Here is a 20,043-nt window from a genome sequence, read left to right as displayed (position 1 = left end):
TTTGGGTTTTCTGAAATCAACACAGGGTCAAAATTATACATACAGCACACCTAATATTTGGGTAAAATATCTCTTTGCAAGATTCACCTTGACCAAACATTTTTGTTTACCATGAACAAGCTTCTGGCAGAATTCTGGTTGGATATTTCATGACTCTTCAAGGGATCCTGAGGAAGTGCCACCAGAGGATTTACCTACTAAGGAAACTGAACTCTTTTTCTGTCAGTCAGAACATCTTGCTGACATTCTATTATACATTCATTGAAAGTGTTTTAGCTTTTTCTATATGCTGCTGGTATTACTCCATTACTGTACAGGATAGGAACCGCCTGCATAATATTGTCAAGGTGTGTTCTTAGATTATTGGACTTCCTGCTCGCCACCTGAATACTGTGTACGAGCAGCAGGCTAGTGGCCTGGTTCGTCGAATTCTTAAGGACTCGACTCGTGCTTTGTTCCCGGCATTTGAGCAGCTGCCATCTGGTCGCAGGTTCCGCTGTCCGGCCTGTAAGACCCAGAGAAGGAGAGCAACCTTTGTTCCAAGTGTTATTCTCCTCCTGAACTCTAAGAAGTCTAAGACAGTTACAATAACTTAAGTCTTCTGTACAATACTCTAGTGCAATATCACATGTCCTGATGTGCAATATTACAATATCACCTTGTCACTTTAACTACAATGTCACTCTAATCATATTGTCATTTTAATTTTATCCACGCTTCATTTTATTTATTTGCCATATTTTATCTGCCGCTTTTTTTTTTACCTTGTTACTGGCAGCAGGCCTGCCATTGTACATAATACGCTGTTTGGTTTTTTTTGCCCACCCACTTTTGTGATTTTATTCTTTTTGTGATTCTCTTGCTCTTATTTTAATGTACTGCTCTTCGCCCTTCTAATTGCCCTTCGGGGATAAATAAGGTTTTGTCTGATGTCTGATGGTAGAATTGGTAGAGTTCAATTAATTTTTTTTTCTTGGCATGTACTTGACTTATAAGCACGGTCCATGTATTTTCAATAGGGTTGAAGTCAGGACTTGTTTTAGGCTTAATGTTAGCCTGCTTTATCTTCCACAACCAGTTCTGATGCATATCTGGGGTCATTGTCTTGTTGTAAGTCCCAAGTCGTGTTCAAGTTTCTGATGGTTTATGCTGAAGAATTCTGAGGTAGTCCTCCTCCTTCATTATTCCATCCACTTTGTGCAATGAACCAGTTCCACTGGCAGTAAAACAGCCCCAGAGCATGATAATCCTACCACCACCACCAGCTGGTACAGTGTTCCTCTGTACATGGTGGTCACTGTGGTCAAACAACTCAATCTTTGTCTCATCTGAACATATAGCTATCCTCCAGAAGGCTTTTTCTTTGTCCATGTGGTCAGCATCAAACTTTAGTTAAGCTTGAAGGTGTCAATTTTGGAGTAGGGGGTTATTTCTTGGATAACAGCCTCTTAGTCTATGGTGATGTAAAACTCGCTGAACTGTAGATGGTGATCCATCAGCTTCCAGTTCATGGCAGGGCTGTGCCATGGTGGTTCCCAGGTTGTTCCTGACCATCCGAACCAATTTTCTTTCAGCTGAAGGTGACAGTTTGGGTTTTCTTGAAGCAAAGTGGCTTGGCAAAGTGACTACACCTCACAATAAATTGCATACAATTGTTTGAACTGATCTTGGAATTTGCAGTTGTTTAGAAATGGCTCCAAGCGACATTCCGGAGTTGTGTAGCAATCCTCTTTCTCAGATCTGCACTGAGCTCCTTGGACTTTCCCATTTTAGTGTGTGTTAGTCAATCCAATGAGTGCTGGAAACAAACCCTTTTTATGAAGGCACAGAGAAGCTACCAGCTGTAGTCAGTCATGATCACTAACAGGAAGTTAAGAGACCTTGGCCTTGGCAAGATAAGAGACATTTTGGAAGTTTCAGCACCTTTGAATTAATAACCAAAGTGAGCATATGTAAATTTTTGACCCTGTATGTATAATTTTGACCCTGTGTTGATTTCAGAAAACCCAAAGAAAATTAAAACTTGTGCACCAAATTCTAGTGTTTTATTCATTGTACAATCATTCTGCCACAGAAAAAGAACAGTTCAAAGAAATTACTGAAAACCCAAATATTGCCATGACATTCATATCCAAGATGACATTCATGTCACTGTATGTAAACTTCTGACCACAACTGTATATGGATATTACTCCATTTTCTTTATAAGGTTTGCATTTCATAGGGTTATTGACCAGGCTGATTCACTCAAATAAGTCAAGTACTAAATGATTTACCTCAAAGGCCACTTGATGCCTGAATCGTGAGGTTTGTGTTCACAGTCCTCTTTATGACTACTACTTACACAGAGCTCTGTTTACAGGAAACAGCTTCTCAGCTGCTGTGGTCGACAAGATTGTGTTTTCACAGATTTCAGTGTAAGGTAAACTTAATTAGAAGAGTGCAGCAGTCTGTGGAAACCTGTCTCTCATCAGTGTGGATCATTTCTGCAAAGCAGGGAACATTTCGATCGAGATATATATATATATATATATATATATATATATATGGCTAAAACAGAAAGAAGTTAGCATTAACTTTTTCAGCAGTTTGTGCTACAGTAGCTCTTCTGTGGGATTGGACCATATACAGTAGGCTTGCCTTCGTGCTCCATATGAATCAATGACCTTTCGACACCCATGACCCTGTCACCGGTTCACTGGTTGTCCTTCCTTGGACCACTTTTGGTAGGTACTAACTACTGCATACCAGGAACACCCCACAAGGCGTGCCATTTTGGAGATGCTCAGACCCAGCCATCGAGCCATCACAATTTGGCCCTTGTCAAAGTTGCTCAGATCCTTGCCCGTTTTTCCTGTTTCTGGCACATCAACTTCGAGAACTGGCTGTTCTCTTGCTCCCCAATATATCCTGGGTACGACTTTAAACTGCAACCAGTGGTGAGTCTCAGGTCTGGAAGGACTTGAGTACTGGGGAAAGTGGAGTTACCCCTTAATCACCATTGCTCCCAGGTCCGCTCTGACCCGGAGTGGTAGCACCCACCTGGGTTCCAGCTATGAGTTAAATAGTACATCACCAATAAGGCACTGGCATCAGGGTGCTTATTGTGGCAAATAAACCCAACAAAGTCAGTGGCACATCACCAGATGGCATGTGGAAGAGCCACTCCAATGGCCAATAGATGGCATCACTCAGCAAGTCAGTTGTCACTGTGGGGCAACTTCCATACCCGTCAGGTCTGTGACACTTTTGCGCACCACTTGGCATCAGATCTGGAGGTCCAGAGAGACAACACGATAGGGGTACAACATCGTTTGTCTCACCTTACTGTGCAAGGCGCTTCACTAGGAGAGGAGAATAGTATACAAGAGCTCACGAGGCCAGGCATTTCATGGCGGCTCAGCCGGGCCATTCGTGGTGCCGCTGCGGATGGCTCTGTGGTTCTGGTGTGGGCTTTGCGGTCCATCTGCATTTCTGCACATCCTACTGAAGCAGTCATCATTGCTTGTGATGGACAGCTGACGACAAATATATCAAACCCCTTGACAGGTGTCACTGTAATGAGATAATCAATGTTATTCTCTTCACCTGTCAGTGGTTTTAATGTTATGGTTGATCGGTGTACATATATAATTATTATTACTACCTCTTGCATTGTCTTACTTCACTGTCTGTATTCAGTGTAGATCTGACAGACTTCATATTTTAATAAAAACAAGACAACAGCTCTCCTCCCCTAGGTGATGAAACACGAAACTAATCTCCTTTTAATTGTGTTTTATTGCTCTCTCTGTTTAGCCTTGCATTTTATTCCACGTATTTTTACCCATTATGCTATACACGAGCTATAAATGAGCCGTCAGTCTCTTTGGCCTTCTTCCTTGTACAAATGAAGTGGATATGCAACACTGCGTCAGGAGAATCGCAGCAGCTGTGTCAGATTGCGCGGTGTGTACCTGAGGAGCGTGACAATCCTGCTGGAGGATAGTGTGACAACACTGTGTAAGCCTGTCATGACAGCAATATTATCACGATGGAATTACCTCGCAAATACCTACGGATAGTTTTGACAACTGCATTTTAATGCACGCTCATATAAAAGTAGCAAGTATAACTGCAATGGTAGTTGTACATTATGGAAGGTGTGCAAATGTTACCTGAGACCCGAAGCAACCTGGCCAGCTCCAGCAGCAGAGTGGACTGTTTATAGGCTGTGGAACACTGAGCAATGCACTCTTTAATCAATGAAAGCCGGTCATCACGCAATCGCACTGCAGAGACAGACAGAGAGATAGAGAGAGAAGATTAACATTTAATGACTCGGCTGAATCAGTAACGACTCCAAAAATTCAATTTATATTTTATATGACATTTTATCATGATCAGCTGGATTCAGCAATCCATACCATAATCCATCATAACCAAAACACACTAAACTGGACCAAGTACATGGTCAAGCCATTTTATTTTATTTCATTTCATAAACAGAATTTTCACTTCACAGCTTAACTCATTCTGTTTCTATTGTAGCCACATGATCATTTGCATAATACTTACACCAAGCACAATCATAGGAATTAATAAGCAACAGCATCAAAACATTACTATTAACATAAACATTATTACGAATGCTAAAATTTGGCTTTCACATTACTATTCATCTATCATGATCCATGCTTTAAACTGGGCATTATATTAGACTGTCCATCATCCATGTGTATTTTAATAATACTAATAGACAAAAAAAAAAAAATTATTCAAGAAGTCAACTAATCCACACCAAGACTTGCTTTGGGATACTACTGAGGCCAGAGCTGAACATCGCAGACTGGTGAAGCTGCAGATAAATACTATGTGATGTAACGATATATACTGTGTGACCATAAATTGCGATACAAATTTATCATGATTTGAACTGTTGAAATTAAAAATAAATTGACATTGTCAGACTGCAACTGTGTTATTTCGACAGCAAAGGGTGCAATAATATACAATAGTGGGAATTCATGTGACTTCACCCAAGATGGAAGTATCACAGCTCTAATATTGCAAAAGCACAAAAACACAAAAACCTAAAATGGGAAAGAGCTGTTGTGTGATTGTGTACAAATAGATTTAACAAGAAATCGGAGCTCTCTTTTTACAGACTGCTGAAAGCTAAAGAAAAGAGAAGCACATGGAGGAAATGGATGGAGGAAATGTTCATAAGTGTTTATTAAGAAAAGGCTTATTTGTTATGAACTTTTTTCATCTTAAATAAAAGCAATCTAAAGTCCTTTCCTGCACCATATGACGCATAGGGCGGCGCTGATCTCCGTTTCTGTAGCCCTCGGCCTCTCGCCTATTACATAGCTAGGGTTACAGTGCGGGGCTAGTCCTCTGGTAACTGTGAGAGTTTGACTCCCCACTCGCATCTGTATTGCAGTGTGCCTTGCCAGATGGCAGTAGGTACCATTTTTATGATGGTCTTTGGTATGACCCGACCACGAGTAGAACTCCCGATCTCCCGATCGAGAGGAGTACATGCTAACCACTAGGCCAACTCACGGTCACTAAATAAAAGCAATATTTTCGATAAATAAGACTTGTGTCATTGTAGTTATACAACGAAACTTAGTTTGGTAGCACTCCGATAAAACAGCAGTAGAAGGGAAAAAAGGACTATAAATAAACGACATAAAATACAAGATAAAGTAAGTGGGGGAATTGCAGTGTAGGCAGATATTGCACAATTGTACGAGGTATATTTACGCACCTATGTGTAAAGTGATCAAGTCAGTAAAATAAAGTGCAGTGTAAGCAGTTATTGCAGAGATTGTAATAATTGTATTTACAGGTCCTGAATATTTTAGTTAACAGACTATTACATTTTATTCCAAACTTTACAAAATGTTGATGAATAATTATTGCTGGTTATTAAGAAAATGAAACAAAAGTTTGTTTATTCATTTAACAAAAGGAATATTTAAGCTGATAAACAAGAAGAAAATAAATAGGGTTTTTTTTCGGTCATGAAATTTTCTTTTTTTTCTTCAAAAATATTGTGTGAAAATCAAATCACGAAGCCAATATTGTGAATCGACTCGAATCATGAATTAAGAATGTTAAATTATTACACGGCTTGCTGTAGACATCTCATCCTTCATTAAGCTTGGAATTTTATTATTGTTAAACTACACATTACATGTAATTTTACATGGAGACAGAAATAAAACAAAGTGCAAATATAAATCTGTTTAAAAAAAAGGTACAAAAAATATTTTTAAACAAGTATATAGAAGAGGAAGTATGTTAATGGAGAATGATGAGGGATAAATAGAATAGGGTTGATTGTTATATTAGAACTAACTTAGTATATGGTATATATATATATTTATGGGGATAGTTAATATCTTCATATTTACAGGGATAGGTATGTAGTAGATATTTATTTTTGTAATTATATATTTATATAGATATTTATGAAGTGTACATATGGTATATAGTATATATATATATATTTTTTGTAATTATATATTTATATGGATATTTATGAAGTACTTCTTCCCACTCCTTTTTCGAACAATGTGCGGTGTATTGTAATGTCTTAGCTCTTTATGTTATTTTATTTAGTTATTTTTTGTCACTTTCTCGTTGTCTTTCTTTTGTATGTACAAATAGTTACATACATTTTTTATACATGTTCGAAATAAAAATAAATTCATTCATTCATTCATAATTTCTGTGTTCTTAGTTAGTCAGTGATTTCAGCTCATCCAGAGGAGTCCAATTTTAGAAAATGGTGCATAATATACACACATCGATAAGTTTGTACATTTATTGCACTGATTTCTGTGTTTTCATCATTAACAATGCACCCTAAAAAGCATTAAATATGTAAAGTATAATGTGCAGCCTGTGTGTGGCTGTTAATTGAAGCACACTGAAAAAAATAAAAATAAATTTTTTTTTTTTAAAAATCCACAGCAAGTGAAAATATTTTGTCTCAAGTAAAAAGCTACTAACCCAAATAAAAGATTCATGAAACTATTTTGAGCCATTATTACTAATTTCAAGCTTAAATTGTCCTGTTCTACTGTCAGACCATTTTAGTCATTTTAAATATTTTATTTCAAGAAAGAAGCAAAATTACCTGAGAACAGAGTGAGAAAATGTAAAGCTAGAAATGGCTGGAAATAAGTTTAATGATATTTATTGTAATGGACTTATAGGAAAGACTACAGAGATTTGAGGCTATTGACTTATATTGCTCAGATTTATTTATTTTTTTTGTGTGGCAGTGTGGGTTTTGAGACACGCTTGCTTTGTTGCCAAAAAATAGTGCCATCCTGAAACTTTTTTTTTTTGTCAACTAGGTCATTACTGGTCAAATAGGTCAATGTCAGTATTTGTGCAACCGCTAGTCTAGGTAGGTAGGCTTATTGCCATTTTAACGTCTGAGGCTATGTCATGGCAAGAAGGTGCCTTGGAAATACCACCAATAAACGATGAGAGAAAAATTAAATAAAATTACATTGGTAAGCAGCTTGATTGATAAGATGTAATGAATGCACAGGTGATACCATATTTTATTCTATCCACATTCACTGGATATGAGCAATCGTGTGCTCCGATTGGCTACTCCACCACTAGGCTACGTGTCAACTGACTCAAAACGGATAGTGAGTGAGTGTAGGCTATCAGCTCATATACCATGAGTAGAGGAAAACAAAATGGCAGAGTGTGTTGCTGAACCAACCAGGGACGAAATAAAAACTCTACTCAAAAACAAAGCCCCCCAAAATACAAAAAGCGCAACAAAATATGGAATAAAAGTATTTGATGGTAAGAATGCATCTTTTTTTATTTTTCATTATTATTATTATTATTATTGCATTTTTCACAAATCGTTCCTGTCATTTTGCCAGTTTTTTACATTCTCAGCAGAAATGATTTTGTCGACATTTTGTATAAAGTTTTTATTTATTGAATTTGCAAAAAATAAAAAAAAAATGCTCTTTTTCTCAAAATTCAGTGAACGTGGATAGAATAAGAGAGTTATTCCACTCAATCTCGTCGTAAATGGCTTATAGCCAACTCGGCTCTACGCGTCTCATTGGCTATCAGGTCACGTACGACTCGATTTCGTGGAATAACTGATAAATATATCGAGAGTTGCAATAGATAGAATTCCTTAGATATGTAAAAAGATTAATGAAGTGTTTCCAATGCACATGTAACAGAATATATCACAGATAATACGTAAATGATTATAAATGAGAAGAGAGAGATGGTAGGGGTTTAAAGTTACACATGTGAGAATAGGTTATATATGGCTGATTTAAGTAAATAAAATTACACAAATGGGTAAGTGACTAAATAACATTTCAAGCGCATGTGCAACAAAAATTCTCAAACAACTGATGGTGGCACCTTGTTGAATACATCGCTCAGTGTGCTTTGGGAGTAGAATTGTTTCCTTGTGGTATTAAAAGCAGGGCAGAGGAGATGAAACGCTGCTCACTTGGGTTCAGGTCTGGTGATTGACTTGGCCAAGCTTAAACCTTCTACATTTCCCCTCGTGAAATCCTGTGTTGTGTTGGCAGTGTGTTTTGGGTTGTCGGCTTGCTCTATGATGAAGTTTCTCCCAAACAGGTTGGCTGCGTTTCTCTGTAAATTGGCAGACAGAATGTTTCTGTCGACCTCTGAATTCATTCTGCTGTTCCCATCATGAGTCCCATTTATAAATAAAGATTAGGGAGTCCATTCATGGAGGAGCCATGCAAACCCAAGTCGTGACATTACCACCACTGTGCTTGACTGATGATGCATGTTTTGGATCATGAGCAGATTCTTCTGCTCCACATTTTGGTCTTTCCATCACTTTGGTAAAGGTCCCACTTTGGCTTAGTCCCAGAACTTTTTGTAACTGGTTTCTGTATTTCTTTGTGAAACCCAATCTGGCCGTCTGATTGTTACTGCTGATGAGTGGTTTATATCTTGGGGTATGGCTTCTATATTTCTGCTCTCCAAGTCTTCCTCAAATAGTGGATTCAAACCTTCACCCCGCCTTGTGGAGGTTGCTGGTGATATAACATTTAGAGATGAATGTGGAGCAAAGAAAAAAAAACTGAAAGTCAAACTAAGATATTGGGGGGGGGGGGGGGGGGGGGACATTCCCCGAAAATATTTTAATAACATAACACGCAAAACCCTGCATTCTAGTGCATTTTAGTACTTATTTTCACTAAAACAAGTTATAACTTTTAAGCCTTTTTATTTCATGTACATTAATGATTAACATGTCAAAAATATCAAATTTAGAAAACGCGGTGATTTTCCTGGCTACACAGTTCATTACTTTGAAAAAAATCAGACAGTTGAAGGTAAACTCAGCAAAATCCCAAAACAGTACTGTTAAAAAGTAAAGGTCTGTTAGAGTTTCTAAAGCTTTCAGGTTTCAATGTTGGGGACATTGAGCCTCGTTTATCAATCTTTTAGTAGAGTTGTGCGTTTGCATAAGCTAAAGTGAACTAAAAATTTCCAATTCATATTTATGCGAGTTGAAGCTGATTGTTTACATTAGTTCGTATTCTCTGTAAATTTAAACACACCAATGAATACCACATTTCTCATATAAATCAGGGGCGTAGGGTGTGTGTGTGTGTGTGTGTGTGTGTGTGTGTCACACACTGACTGGCAGCCTGAGTACATTATGTAACAAAAAATAATTACCATTGCTAGTTTTAGGCAGCTTAGAAACCGGCTCTTCCATTATTGCTGTTTCTTCCACGTTTTCTTGATGTTGTGTTCTAGAAACGGCACTAAAACTTAGCTTCGAAGCCACAAAATGCAACTCTGATGGGAAAATATATATATATAATAAAGTGCTTACCTCTCTTCACGTTGAAAGAAGGAGGAAAGTTTTGCTTGTTTTGACGTGGCGAATTATTAACACAAGAGAAAATACTCGTAATTCGCAATTAAAAAGACTGCAGCTACACTGGCAGCTTGACCATGCTTTATAGTGCGATTGTGTTGCGCTTGCGCAGAACGGTGTCAGTCCTGTGCGCCTTAGCTCGTGCACCTGAAGGCGCACCTTGGGCGCGCGCACCTAACGAGCTCCGGCACACGCGCCATTAACAAAGAACACCTGTCTTTAATCAATGAACTATGTTTGGGCAATTTAAGGACTGCGCCCATGCAAGGACAATGCGAAGTATTACGCCGCGTCTAGGAACGCAAAAAATCCGAAAAATACATTTCTCCATTCGGAAAACCGGAGATTTTCAAGAGTTTTGTCAAATATCCGGATTTCCGGGTCATTAGCGGAAAAAATCCGGAAGAAAATCTAAAAATCCGGAATTCCGGGGAAATCCGGAACACTTTCATGACTAAACATTGTTGTTTTGGTTTTTTTTCTTCATTGGTACCAGAGTGTTTATCAACTGCTGTTGGTTTCCTTGGCCGACCTGCCCGATGCCAGGTTGTTAATACACCAGTGGTTTCTTTCTTTTTCAGGACATTTCAAGTTGTTCTTTTGGCTATGTCCAATACTCCTGAGTGATTGTTCCTCTTTTCCCAGCTTCAAAATGGTTTGCTTTTCTCCCATAGAAAGCTCTGTGGTCTATACTGTATGTTGGTTTATCCTTTTTAACAACAAATGCAGTTTTCACAGGTGGAACCCAGGGCTCAAACCAAGAGAGTAGACATTCAGAGCGATTCATTGTTTAAAACTGAATTGTTTAAATACAGTTTATTTATGTGGAGTGTTCTTTTTATGTCTCGACTGTTGATCAAATTCCTTCAAACACAGACTGAAGCTTTGGAAACTGATCTGTTTGATCAGAGTGAACAGATAAGGAGGTGAGACAGCTTGACAGAATACAGGATTTAAGCACTGCTACTGTACATCCTTTTCCTCAAGTGAAGATAAACTAAGGCCCTGTCCACACGGCAACGGATTCAGGTGAATCCGATACAATTGTTTATCGTTTCGGCCTGGCGTCCACACGGCACCGGCGTTTTGGGTGCCCCAAAACGTAATCTTTTGAGAATGGGTTCCAGAGTGGAAAGATCTGGCAACGTTGCCGTTGCAAAGTCGTCTGGATGAGTAGAACGGATTTGTTTACGATGACGTCACAACCACATGACTGTGAGTGCTTCACGCCGGGTAGAAGTGTAACGAACTCGATGCGAGTTGTCAACAAATCCTATAACTTGGTTCATGAAATGCGCTTACAAAATATTTTCACTGTGAATATTTACTGTGTAATGGTGCAAAGTGAGAGAGAGAGAGAGAGAGAGAGAGAGAGAGAGAGAGAGAGAGAGAATAGCCCTTAGGCAAAGTCAATCCCGCCAGCAAAAATAGGGGGGAAAAAAGGAGCGATCTAACCTCTTCAGATGTTGGTTTAAGTCCTACAATACATTCCTCAAAAAGGGCGTAGAACAACAAATTAATCCATCAACATGTAGCATTCAATTTATTCCGGACCATTAAAGACGCCGCCTTCCGCGTAGAATCATACGTCATCCTCGCCGCCATATTGGATGGGTCAAAGCGGAGAATAAAGATGCCTCATTCATGTGCTGCGTTTAACTGTACCAACAGGTTTACCGTCCAAACGAGATCACATGGGATTACCTTTCACAGGTGAGACTGGAAAAATACTTTTCATTGTATTTGGTCATTATAATGTAATTTTACGAACAGATTTTTCTGACTTTGTGGCTAATATGAAGTCTCCCGCATAATAGTTTATGCGCATGCGTCCTTAACTACTTCTATTGTTCTGGTGTCTCCGAAGGGACCGTCTTACAGCGCCCCTAGAGGTGTGGCATGTGTATTGCATCGTTTTCAGCAAGCGTTGCGTTGCCATATGGACCTGATGTTTTACTGATCGTTGCCCATTTGGACGCGATTTTTTTTTAAATAACATCTCGTTGCCGTTGTCGTGTGGATGTAGCCTAAGGGTTAACGCAGGTAGTTAAACAGCATTGTGGGTAATTTAGGGCTCCGTTAACCAAAGTGAAAACATGTGATGATTTCTGTGGTGAACTACGAATCTGTACGGCTCTTTGATTCATCAGCCTTCAGCATTTTCGTCCTTCTCATTCTATCTGCATTGTGTGAAAATGGACAGAAAAGAAGTTTAAAATTTGGGGGGGGAAGAAAGAGGCAGAAAGATACAGAGAAGCAGAGGAGTCTGTTGCCACTGTGTCTTTACGAGCCACAGAATTTTTTATTTTTTAAATTTAAATGCATCATCTCATTCCTTTCAGTGCTGTCCGTTTTTTTATCTATCCGACAGCTGCACATTTCATTCCATCATAAAAAAAAGAAAACTTAGCCATTAGAAAGCTTTATTTCAAAATGGTGAAAATGCCTCCAGTCCATGGTTTCACAGATTAAAAAAAAAAAAATTCGAAACTCAGAGAGCTGTCTCTCTGTCTCTTTAATGTTTCAACGGCGTATAATCAATCAGTGAAGGATAAAAAAGAACAAGATAGAAAGAAAGAGCGAGATCTCCTGAGAACAGATTAATACACATCAGTAATGCCAAAGATGATGGATTTCACTGAATTCCAACCCATTTTCTGAGAGACACATTATTTCTGCAATTTCTGTACTTTACTCATAAAATTCAAGAAAATCACTGATTCATCTGATGCATGTCAGAAGGAAAGAACTGGCCTTTCGACCACTAAAGCACTTGAGAGACAGGAAATAATGAGGACGGACTACGTGACTATTTATTCAAACAAAGACTGCATCATCAGACAGACACACAAATTACACTCTCATTCAGCGCCCTGACGGCTGCTGTTTAATGACATGGTTCCTGGGTAGTTGTGAGCAATTATGATCATTTTCTTTGCTTTCACTTGAGTGAAACTTCCTGAGAACACTCTGCTTCTGACTTTATTTCAAACTCGACGGAACTTCTTTCACTACCTTTTTTTTTTTTTTTTTTAAATCTCTCCTTGCTCAGTGCTCCTTTAAGCATCCCTGATTTACAGTTTACTGTTACACTCTGACCCTCACTGAGACAGAGCTTGTGGCAGAACAAAATAATAATAATAATATCAAAGACTTGGAAGACAAGATGGTGGAATGAAAGACAGAATAGGGTAAAAAGGTGGTTAAACAAACGACAAATAAGTGGTACAGCAGATGGCAGAATGACAAAAATCTGATGGGCAGAGAGACGAAGGACAGAGAGAGAGAGAGAGAGAGAGAGAGAGAAAGCGCAAGAGACAGAGACCGACAGAGAGAGTGAGAAAGGGAGAGTAAGAGTGAGAGCATGAGCAAGAAAGAGAGGAAAGCGTGTGAGAAAGCATGAGAGAGAGAAAGAGCAAGAGAGTGAGAGAAAGAGAGCGTAAGAGAAGGAGAGAAAGCATGAGAGAACGCGAGAGAGAGAGAAAAAGCGAGAGATAAAGTGCGCAAGTGACAGAAAGAGCAAGAGAGAGAGTAAGAGACGAAGCGCAAGAGAGAGCGAGAGAGACAGAAAGAGCAAGCGAGACAGAGAGAGAGAGGGGTTACCTTGTAAAGGCAAGACTTTAACCCCGAAGTCCTCCAGTCGAGAGAGGGAGCTGATGAGGTCTAATTCTTCTTGGATTGAAGGAGGGCAGTCTGTGATCAGCTGCAGACATGATCTGAGAAAAAAAAAATAACATGCGCGCACACACCATCATTAAGTGCCATGTTAAGACTGTATACACTGCAGAAAGACAGGAGGACTGTAAAGGTTAATTCGATTCTCTCAGTGAATCAAGTTCTGATAACGCAGTACAAGACAACAAACAGCACAATATAAAAATATTTAAACTAATACATTGAATCCTTGTTTCGGCCCGTACAGCAGCAGTGACTCAGGCAACACTGCCAAACACTTTTAATGAGACCATATACCATTTCTTCGAGGTTAGTGTTACGCTTGAGCTGACTGGTCCTGGTTTGGGGAAGCACTGACAGTTTCTATCTTTTGTCAGTGATATTAAACCCACAATTTCATGCCAGAAAACAAGTCTGCAGCTTTCAAGGCTTTTCAGACTCGGGTGACAAAATCTGTCCCTTTTCTGTCTGCCTGTCTCCGATACCCATCACAACTCAAGCCAGAATTCCTGCTTTACAGCAGCATGAGGAAAAGAAGCCTACGCTTGTCACTGCTTACAAACAGAATCCATCTGAACACAAATACAAGCCAAAACTGATGCTTTTAATATTTCAGAGAAATCTAAAATATGCAGTCCACAAAGGTTGGGAACCTTTCACCTCCACACACTGCTTGACTTGTTGTTGACATTATGCAGTTGTTGTTGTTGGTCTTGCTGACCGTATGTTGTTGTAGTTGTTGGTGATGTTCTTGAGGTTATATTGTTGATATTGTTGTAGTTGTTGATGGTAAACGATGTAATTTGCTACTGTTGGTCTTGTTATATTGTAATTGTTGTCACTCTTGTTGATAGTATATTACAGTTTTTCTTGTTGTTATAGTGCTGTTTTTGTTCTTGTGGTTGTTGGTGGTCCAGCTGATATTACAGTGGTGCTTGAAAGTTTGTGAATCCTTCACAAATATTTCTGCATAAATATGACCTAAAACATCATCAGATTTTCACACAAGTCCTAAAAGTAGATAAAGGGGGACGTCGTGGCTCAGGTGGATAGGGCGCCGTGCCATAAATCCGGGGGGACCCGGGTTCGATTCCGGCCCGGGGTCATTTCCTGATCCCTCCCCGTCTCTCTCTCCCGCTCGTTTCCTGTCTCTGCACTGTCCTGTCCAATGTGGGTGCAAAAAGCCCAAAAAAAAATCTTAAAAAAAAAAAAAAAAAGTAGATAAAGAGAACCCAGTTAAACAAATGAGACAAAAATATTATACTTGGTCATTTATTTATTGAGGAAAATGATCCAATATTACATATCTGTGAGTGGCAAAAGTATGTGAACCTCTAGGATTAGCAGTTAATTTGAAGGTGAAATTAGAGTCAGGTGTTTTCAATCAATGGAATGGCAATCGGGTGTGAGTGGGCACCCTGTTTTATTTAAAGAACAGGGATCTATCAACGTCTGATCTTCACAACACGTTTGTGGAAGTGTATCATGGCACGAACAAAAGAGATTTCTGAGGACCTCAGAAAAAGCGTTGTTGATGCTCATCAGGCTGGAAAAGGTCACAAAACCATCTCTAAAGAGTTTGGACTCCATCAATCCACAGTCAGACAGATCGTGTACAAATGGAGGAAATTCAAGACCATTGTTACCCTCCCCAGGAGTGGTCAACCAACAAAGATCACTCCAAGAGCAAGGCATGTAATAGTTGGCAAGATCACAAAGGACCCCAGGGTAACTTCTAAGCAACTGAAGGCCTCTCTCACATTGGCAAATGTTCATGAGTTCACCATCAGAACATTGAACAACAATGGTGTGCATGGCAGGGTTGCAAGGAGAAAGTCACTGCTCTCCAAAAAGAACACTGCTGCTTGTCTGCAGTTTGCTAAAGATCACGTGGACAAACCAGAAGGCTATTGGAAAAACGTTTTGTGTATGGATGAGACCAAAATATAACTTTTTGGTTTAAATGAGAAGCATTATGTTTGGAGAAAGGAAAACACTGCATTCCAGCATAAGAACCGTATCCCATCTGTGAAACATGGCGGTGGTAGTATCATGGTTTGGGCCTGTTTTGCTGCATCTGGGCCAGGACGGCTTGCCATCATTGATGGCACTATGAATTCTGAATTATACCAGCGAATTCTAAAAGGAAAATGTCAGGACATCTGTCCATGAACTGAATCTCAAGAGAAGGTGGGTCATGCAGCAAGACAACGACCCTAAGCACACAAGTCGTTCTACCAAAGAATAGTTAAAGAAGAATAAAGTTAATGTTTTGGAATGGCCAAGTCAAAGTCCTGACCTTAATCCAATCGAAATGTTGTGGAAAGACCTGAAGCAAGCAGTTCATGTGACCCACCAACATCCCAGAGTTGAAGCTGTTCTGTACGGAGGAATGGGCTAAAATTCCTCCAAGCCGGTGTGCAGGACTGATCAATGGTTACCGGAAACGTTTAGTTGCAGTTATTGCTGCACAAGGGGGTCACACCAGATACTGAAAGCAAAGGTTCACATACTTTTGCCACTCACAGATATGTAATATTGGATCATTTTCCTCAATAAATAAATGACCAAGTATAATATTTTTTGTCTCATTTGTTTAACTGGGTTCTCTTTATCTACTTTTAGGACTTGTGTGAAAATCTGATGTTTTAGGTCATATTTATGCAGAAATATAGAAACAGGGTTCACAAACTTTCAAGCACCACTGTATACCAATGTTGGTTTTGTTGACACAATATTGTTGCTGGCCTTGTTGACGTTATGTTGTTGGTGTCTTGTTGATGTTATATTTTTGTCCATGGTGGTCTTTTTGATGTTATATTGCTGTTGATGTTAGTAGGCTTGTCAGCGCGCCGCTGCGCTGATGAACCTCCCATACGTTTGTATGGGAGAACAGCATGCTTTCTTTTGGCCTACAAAGACATTTAAAAGTGTTTCATCTACATAAAACTAGTGTCAATTCAAGAATGAATAACATTTACAAAATACAGTGGATATAAAAAGTGTACACACCCTGTTAAAATGATAGATTTTTCTGATGTAAAAAAATGAGACCTCGATAAATAATTTTAAAACTTTTCCCACCTTTAATGTGACCTACTGTATAATCTGTACGATTCAATTGAAAAACAAATCTGTTAGGGGGAAAAACATAAAAAATAAAAAAATAAAAACCCGTACAACAAGCTGGTTGCCTAAGTGTGCACACCCTTAAACTAATACTTTGTTGAAGCACCTTTTGATTTAATTACAGCATTCAGTCTTTTTGGGTCGGAGTCTATCAGCCTGCCACATCTAGACTTGGCAATATTTGCCAACTCTTCCTTGCAAAAGCGCTCCAAATCTGTCAGATCGCGAGGGCGTCTCTTGTGGACAGCCCTCTTCAGGTCACCCCACAGATTTTCAACTGGATTTAGGTCTGGGCTCTGGCTGGGCCACTCCAAAACTTTTTTGGGGTCACTGTCATGCTGAAAGACGAAATTCCTCTTAATCTTTTTAGCAGACACCTGAAGGTTTTGGGCCAAAATTGACTGGTATTTAGAACTGGTCATAATTTCCTCCACCTTGACTAAAGCCCCCGTTCCAGCTGAAGAAAAACAACCCCAAAACATGATGCTGCTGCCACCGTGCTTCACTGTGGGTATGGTGGTCTTTTGGTGATACGCGGTGTTGTTTTTGCACCAAACATACCTTTTGGAATTGTGGCCAAAAAGTTCAACCTTGGTTTCATCAGACCAGAACACATTTTCCCACATGCTTTTGGGAGAGTTGATGTATTTATTCTGTAAAATTTACCCGGGTCTGGATGTTTTTCTTTGTAAGAAAAGGCTTCCGTCTTGCGACCCTACCTCATAGTCCAGACATACCGTATGGAGAATACGGGAGATTGTTGTCACATGTAGTACACAACCAGTACTTGCAAGAAATTCCTGCAGCTCCTTCAGTGTCGCTGTAGGCCTCTCGGCAGCCTCCCTGACCAGTTTTTGTCTTGTTTTTTCGTCAATTTTGAAGGGACATCCAGTTCTCGGTAATGTCACTGTTGTTCCATATTTTCTCCACTTCTTGATGCCTGTCTTCACTGTGCTCCATGGTATATCTAATGTCGTGGAAATGTTTTTGTACCCTTCTCCTGACTGATACTTTTCAACAATGAGATCCCTTTGATGCTTTGTAAGCTCTCTGTGAACTTTGCTGGAGGATGCAACTGAGTAAATGTCTGAACTTTATTTGAGGTTAATCAGAATCATTTTACTTGATGGCAGGTGTGAACCCAAAAAGACTGAACACTGTAATTAAATCAAAAGGTGCTTCAACAAAGTATTAGTTTAAGGGTGTGCACACTTAGGCAACCAGCTTATTGTACGTTTTTTATTTATTATGTTTTCCCCCCTAACAGATTTGTTTGTTTTTCAACTGAATTGTCCAGGTTATAGGTCACATTAAATGTGGGAAAAATTTTGAAATGATTTATCATGGTCTCATTTTTTTACATCAGAAAACCCTGTCATTTTAACGGGGTGTGTACACTTTTTATATCCACTGTATATTGTTAATTTTGTGTGGCGTTGTGATAAGCTTTTACGTGAAGCATTTTTTAATGATGTGTGATGCAATACACCAAATTCACAGGCGCCGCCATATTGAGTTTTTTCGTGATATTCGTCACCGGTCTGTGTGTTTTGTTGTTGTTTCCAGCTCGCTCACTGTTGGTTCAATCAGCTTGAAACTCATGATTCCCACCTAGTGGTCGAATCTCTCATGTTGACTTGATTTTCTAACAAAATCAGCTGAACACTTTGCTGTCTAGTGCCCGCGAAAGATCAGATCACTGAGGAAAATTTTGTATACTTCCTAAAAATCAATGATTTTCCGAATATTTTTTTCATGGAGAAAAAATGAGAACGTGGAAATATCATTAATACAGTTTTGAAGAGAATGAACAAAAATTGACTCTCTTTTATATACAGCGCATTCAAGCACCACCATCATTAGTCATGCTTGGTGTCCACAATTTAAAGTGAGCATACCCGCTAAACTCTGGCTTTTATGTTTAAACACAAAGGATGGACTAATTTCATTGATGTATTACTTTTAAGCCTTCTAGGTGCAGAATTGTGATCTACAAGAAGAAGCCTTTATCTGTAATTTTTACCTTGATACTCAAAATTCTGTCTTTATTTTTGGCTTTTTGATCCATTTCTGATTTAGTTTTTTTTTTTTTTTCTCATTAATGGAAGATTAAACCAATGGAAAATGACTGCTGGTTTGTGACCAGGGGACAGAAGTGGAAATTTTATAAAACACTGGATGTTCAAATGTTCATAACTTTGTTTTTTTAAGACATATTTACAAAATTAAACAAGTTTTCAGTTCAGATCTTCACACTCTTTAATTTGATACTGTTGTGTAGTGTATGACAACTACTTTAAAAATGGCTCGTCACATTGCTAATGTATGTTGTGGTTGTTGGCCTCATTGCTGTTATAATATTCTGGTTGTTGATAAGCTTGTTGTTGTTGTATTGCTGTTACTCATGTTCATGTTCTGTTGTTGATGCTCTTGTTGATCTTATAACATTATTGTTTTTTTTTTTAAATATTGTTACGACGAATGTTGATGTTCTTGGGGGGTAATCAACAAAGCAAGCTCATAAAAGTGGGGCTTATTTGAAATAGCCTCACTTGATTTGGTGTCACAGGTCAATCCAGGGTCATGGCATTGTATCAACAAACTTCAGGTGCAACTGTTTCCACGAATTCAAGTCAGAGTTGGCCACTGGTTCTGATTCTTCAATTATTCTAGCCCCAAACACACTGCATAACCTCCTTGCCTTTGACAATCCTCACGCGGTAATTGCTACAGGTACAGTAATATTATGATGTTATATTATTATCACAGTAGTAATCGAGGAGTACAAGAGTAATATTATGATGTTAAATTAAGGTTAATAATATTGTAGAGACTGAAATACCAGAGATACATGATACGAGTTAGAGAAATGGTGAGCTAAAAAAAGCCCAGAGTAATTTCAAGTGGGACCAATTTAATTTGTTAGACGTATCTGGGCCTGAGAAGACGTTGGATGTGTGCGCTATAGACACAAACTGAATTCATATCCATAGCTCTGGAAATGTACTATGGATTAAACCAGACGTTCTACACCAGTCTGATAAATTACAAATAGACAAAAGGTTCTTCAGTTCATTTCAATTTAATTAAACATAACTACACCCAGACATGCTTTATTTGCATGTCATTATTACATTATAGTCCTGATAAAGGATTTAAATTAGTTTATATACATATATCCACTACCAACTGCTATAAAATACTAAGTGTATTTCTCCAATAGGATTACATCATCATTCACGAATATTCTTACTGACTGAATGTACAACGTACAGAGGAGTGCGCTAAGAGAATAACAATCAGGTGTTCGTGATTATGAA

General features: G+C 38.8%; 1 protein-coding gene across 2 annotated transcripts in view; it reads right to left on the bottom strand.

The window, feature by feature from the left end:
* Positions 1–20,043, bottom strand: part of nbas (NBAS subunit of NRZ tethering complex) — a 547,303-nt gene that overhangs the window by 300,135 nt on the left and 227,125 nt on the right. For both annotated transcript variants that reach the window (XM_060914124.1, XM_060914123.1), the window contains exons 31-32: positions 13,523–13,635; positions 4,158–4,271 (exon numbers count right to left, since the gene is read on the bottom strand). In XM_060914124.1, the coding sequence (XP_060770107.1) occupies positions 4,158–4,271; positions 13,523–13,635 (227 nt within the window). The remainder of the gene's footprint in view (positions 1–4,157; positions 4,272–13,522; positions 13,636–20,043) is intronic.

Source organism: Neoarius graeffei, chromosome 2 (assembly GCF_027579695.1).
Source record: "Neoarius graeffei isolate fNeoGra1 chromosome 2, fNeoGra1.pri, whole genome shotgun sequence".
In the NCBI taxonomy this organism is placed as follows: domain Eukaryota; kingdom Metazoa; phylum Chordata; class Actinopteri; order Siluriformes; family Ariidae; genus Neoarius; species Neoarius graeffei.
Note: the sequence above shows the minus strand (reverse complement) of the source record. Positions and strands in the feature narration are given on the sequence as shown.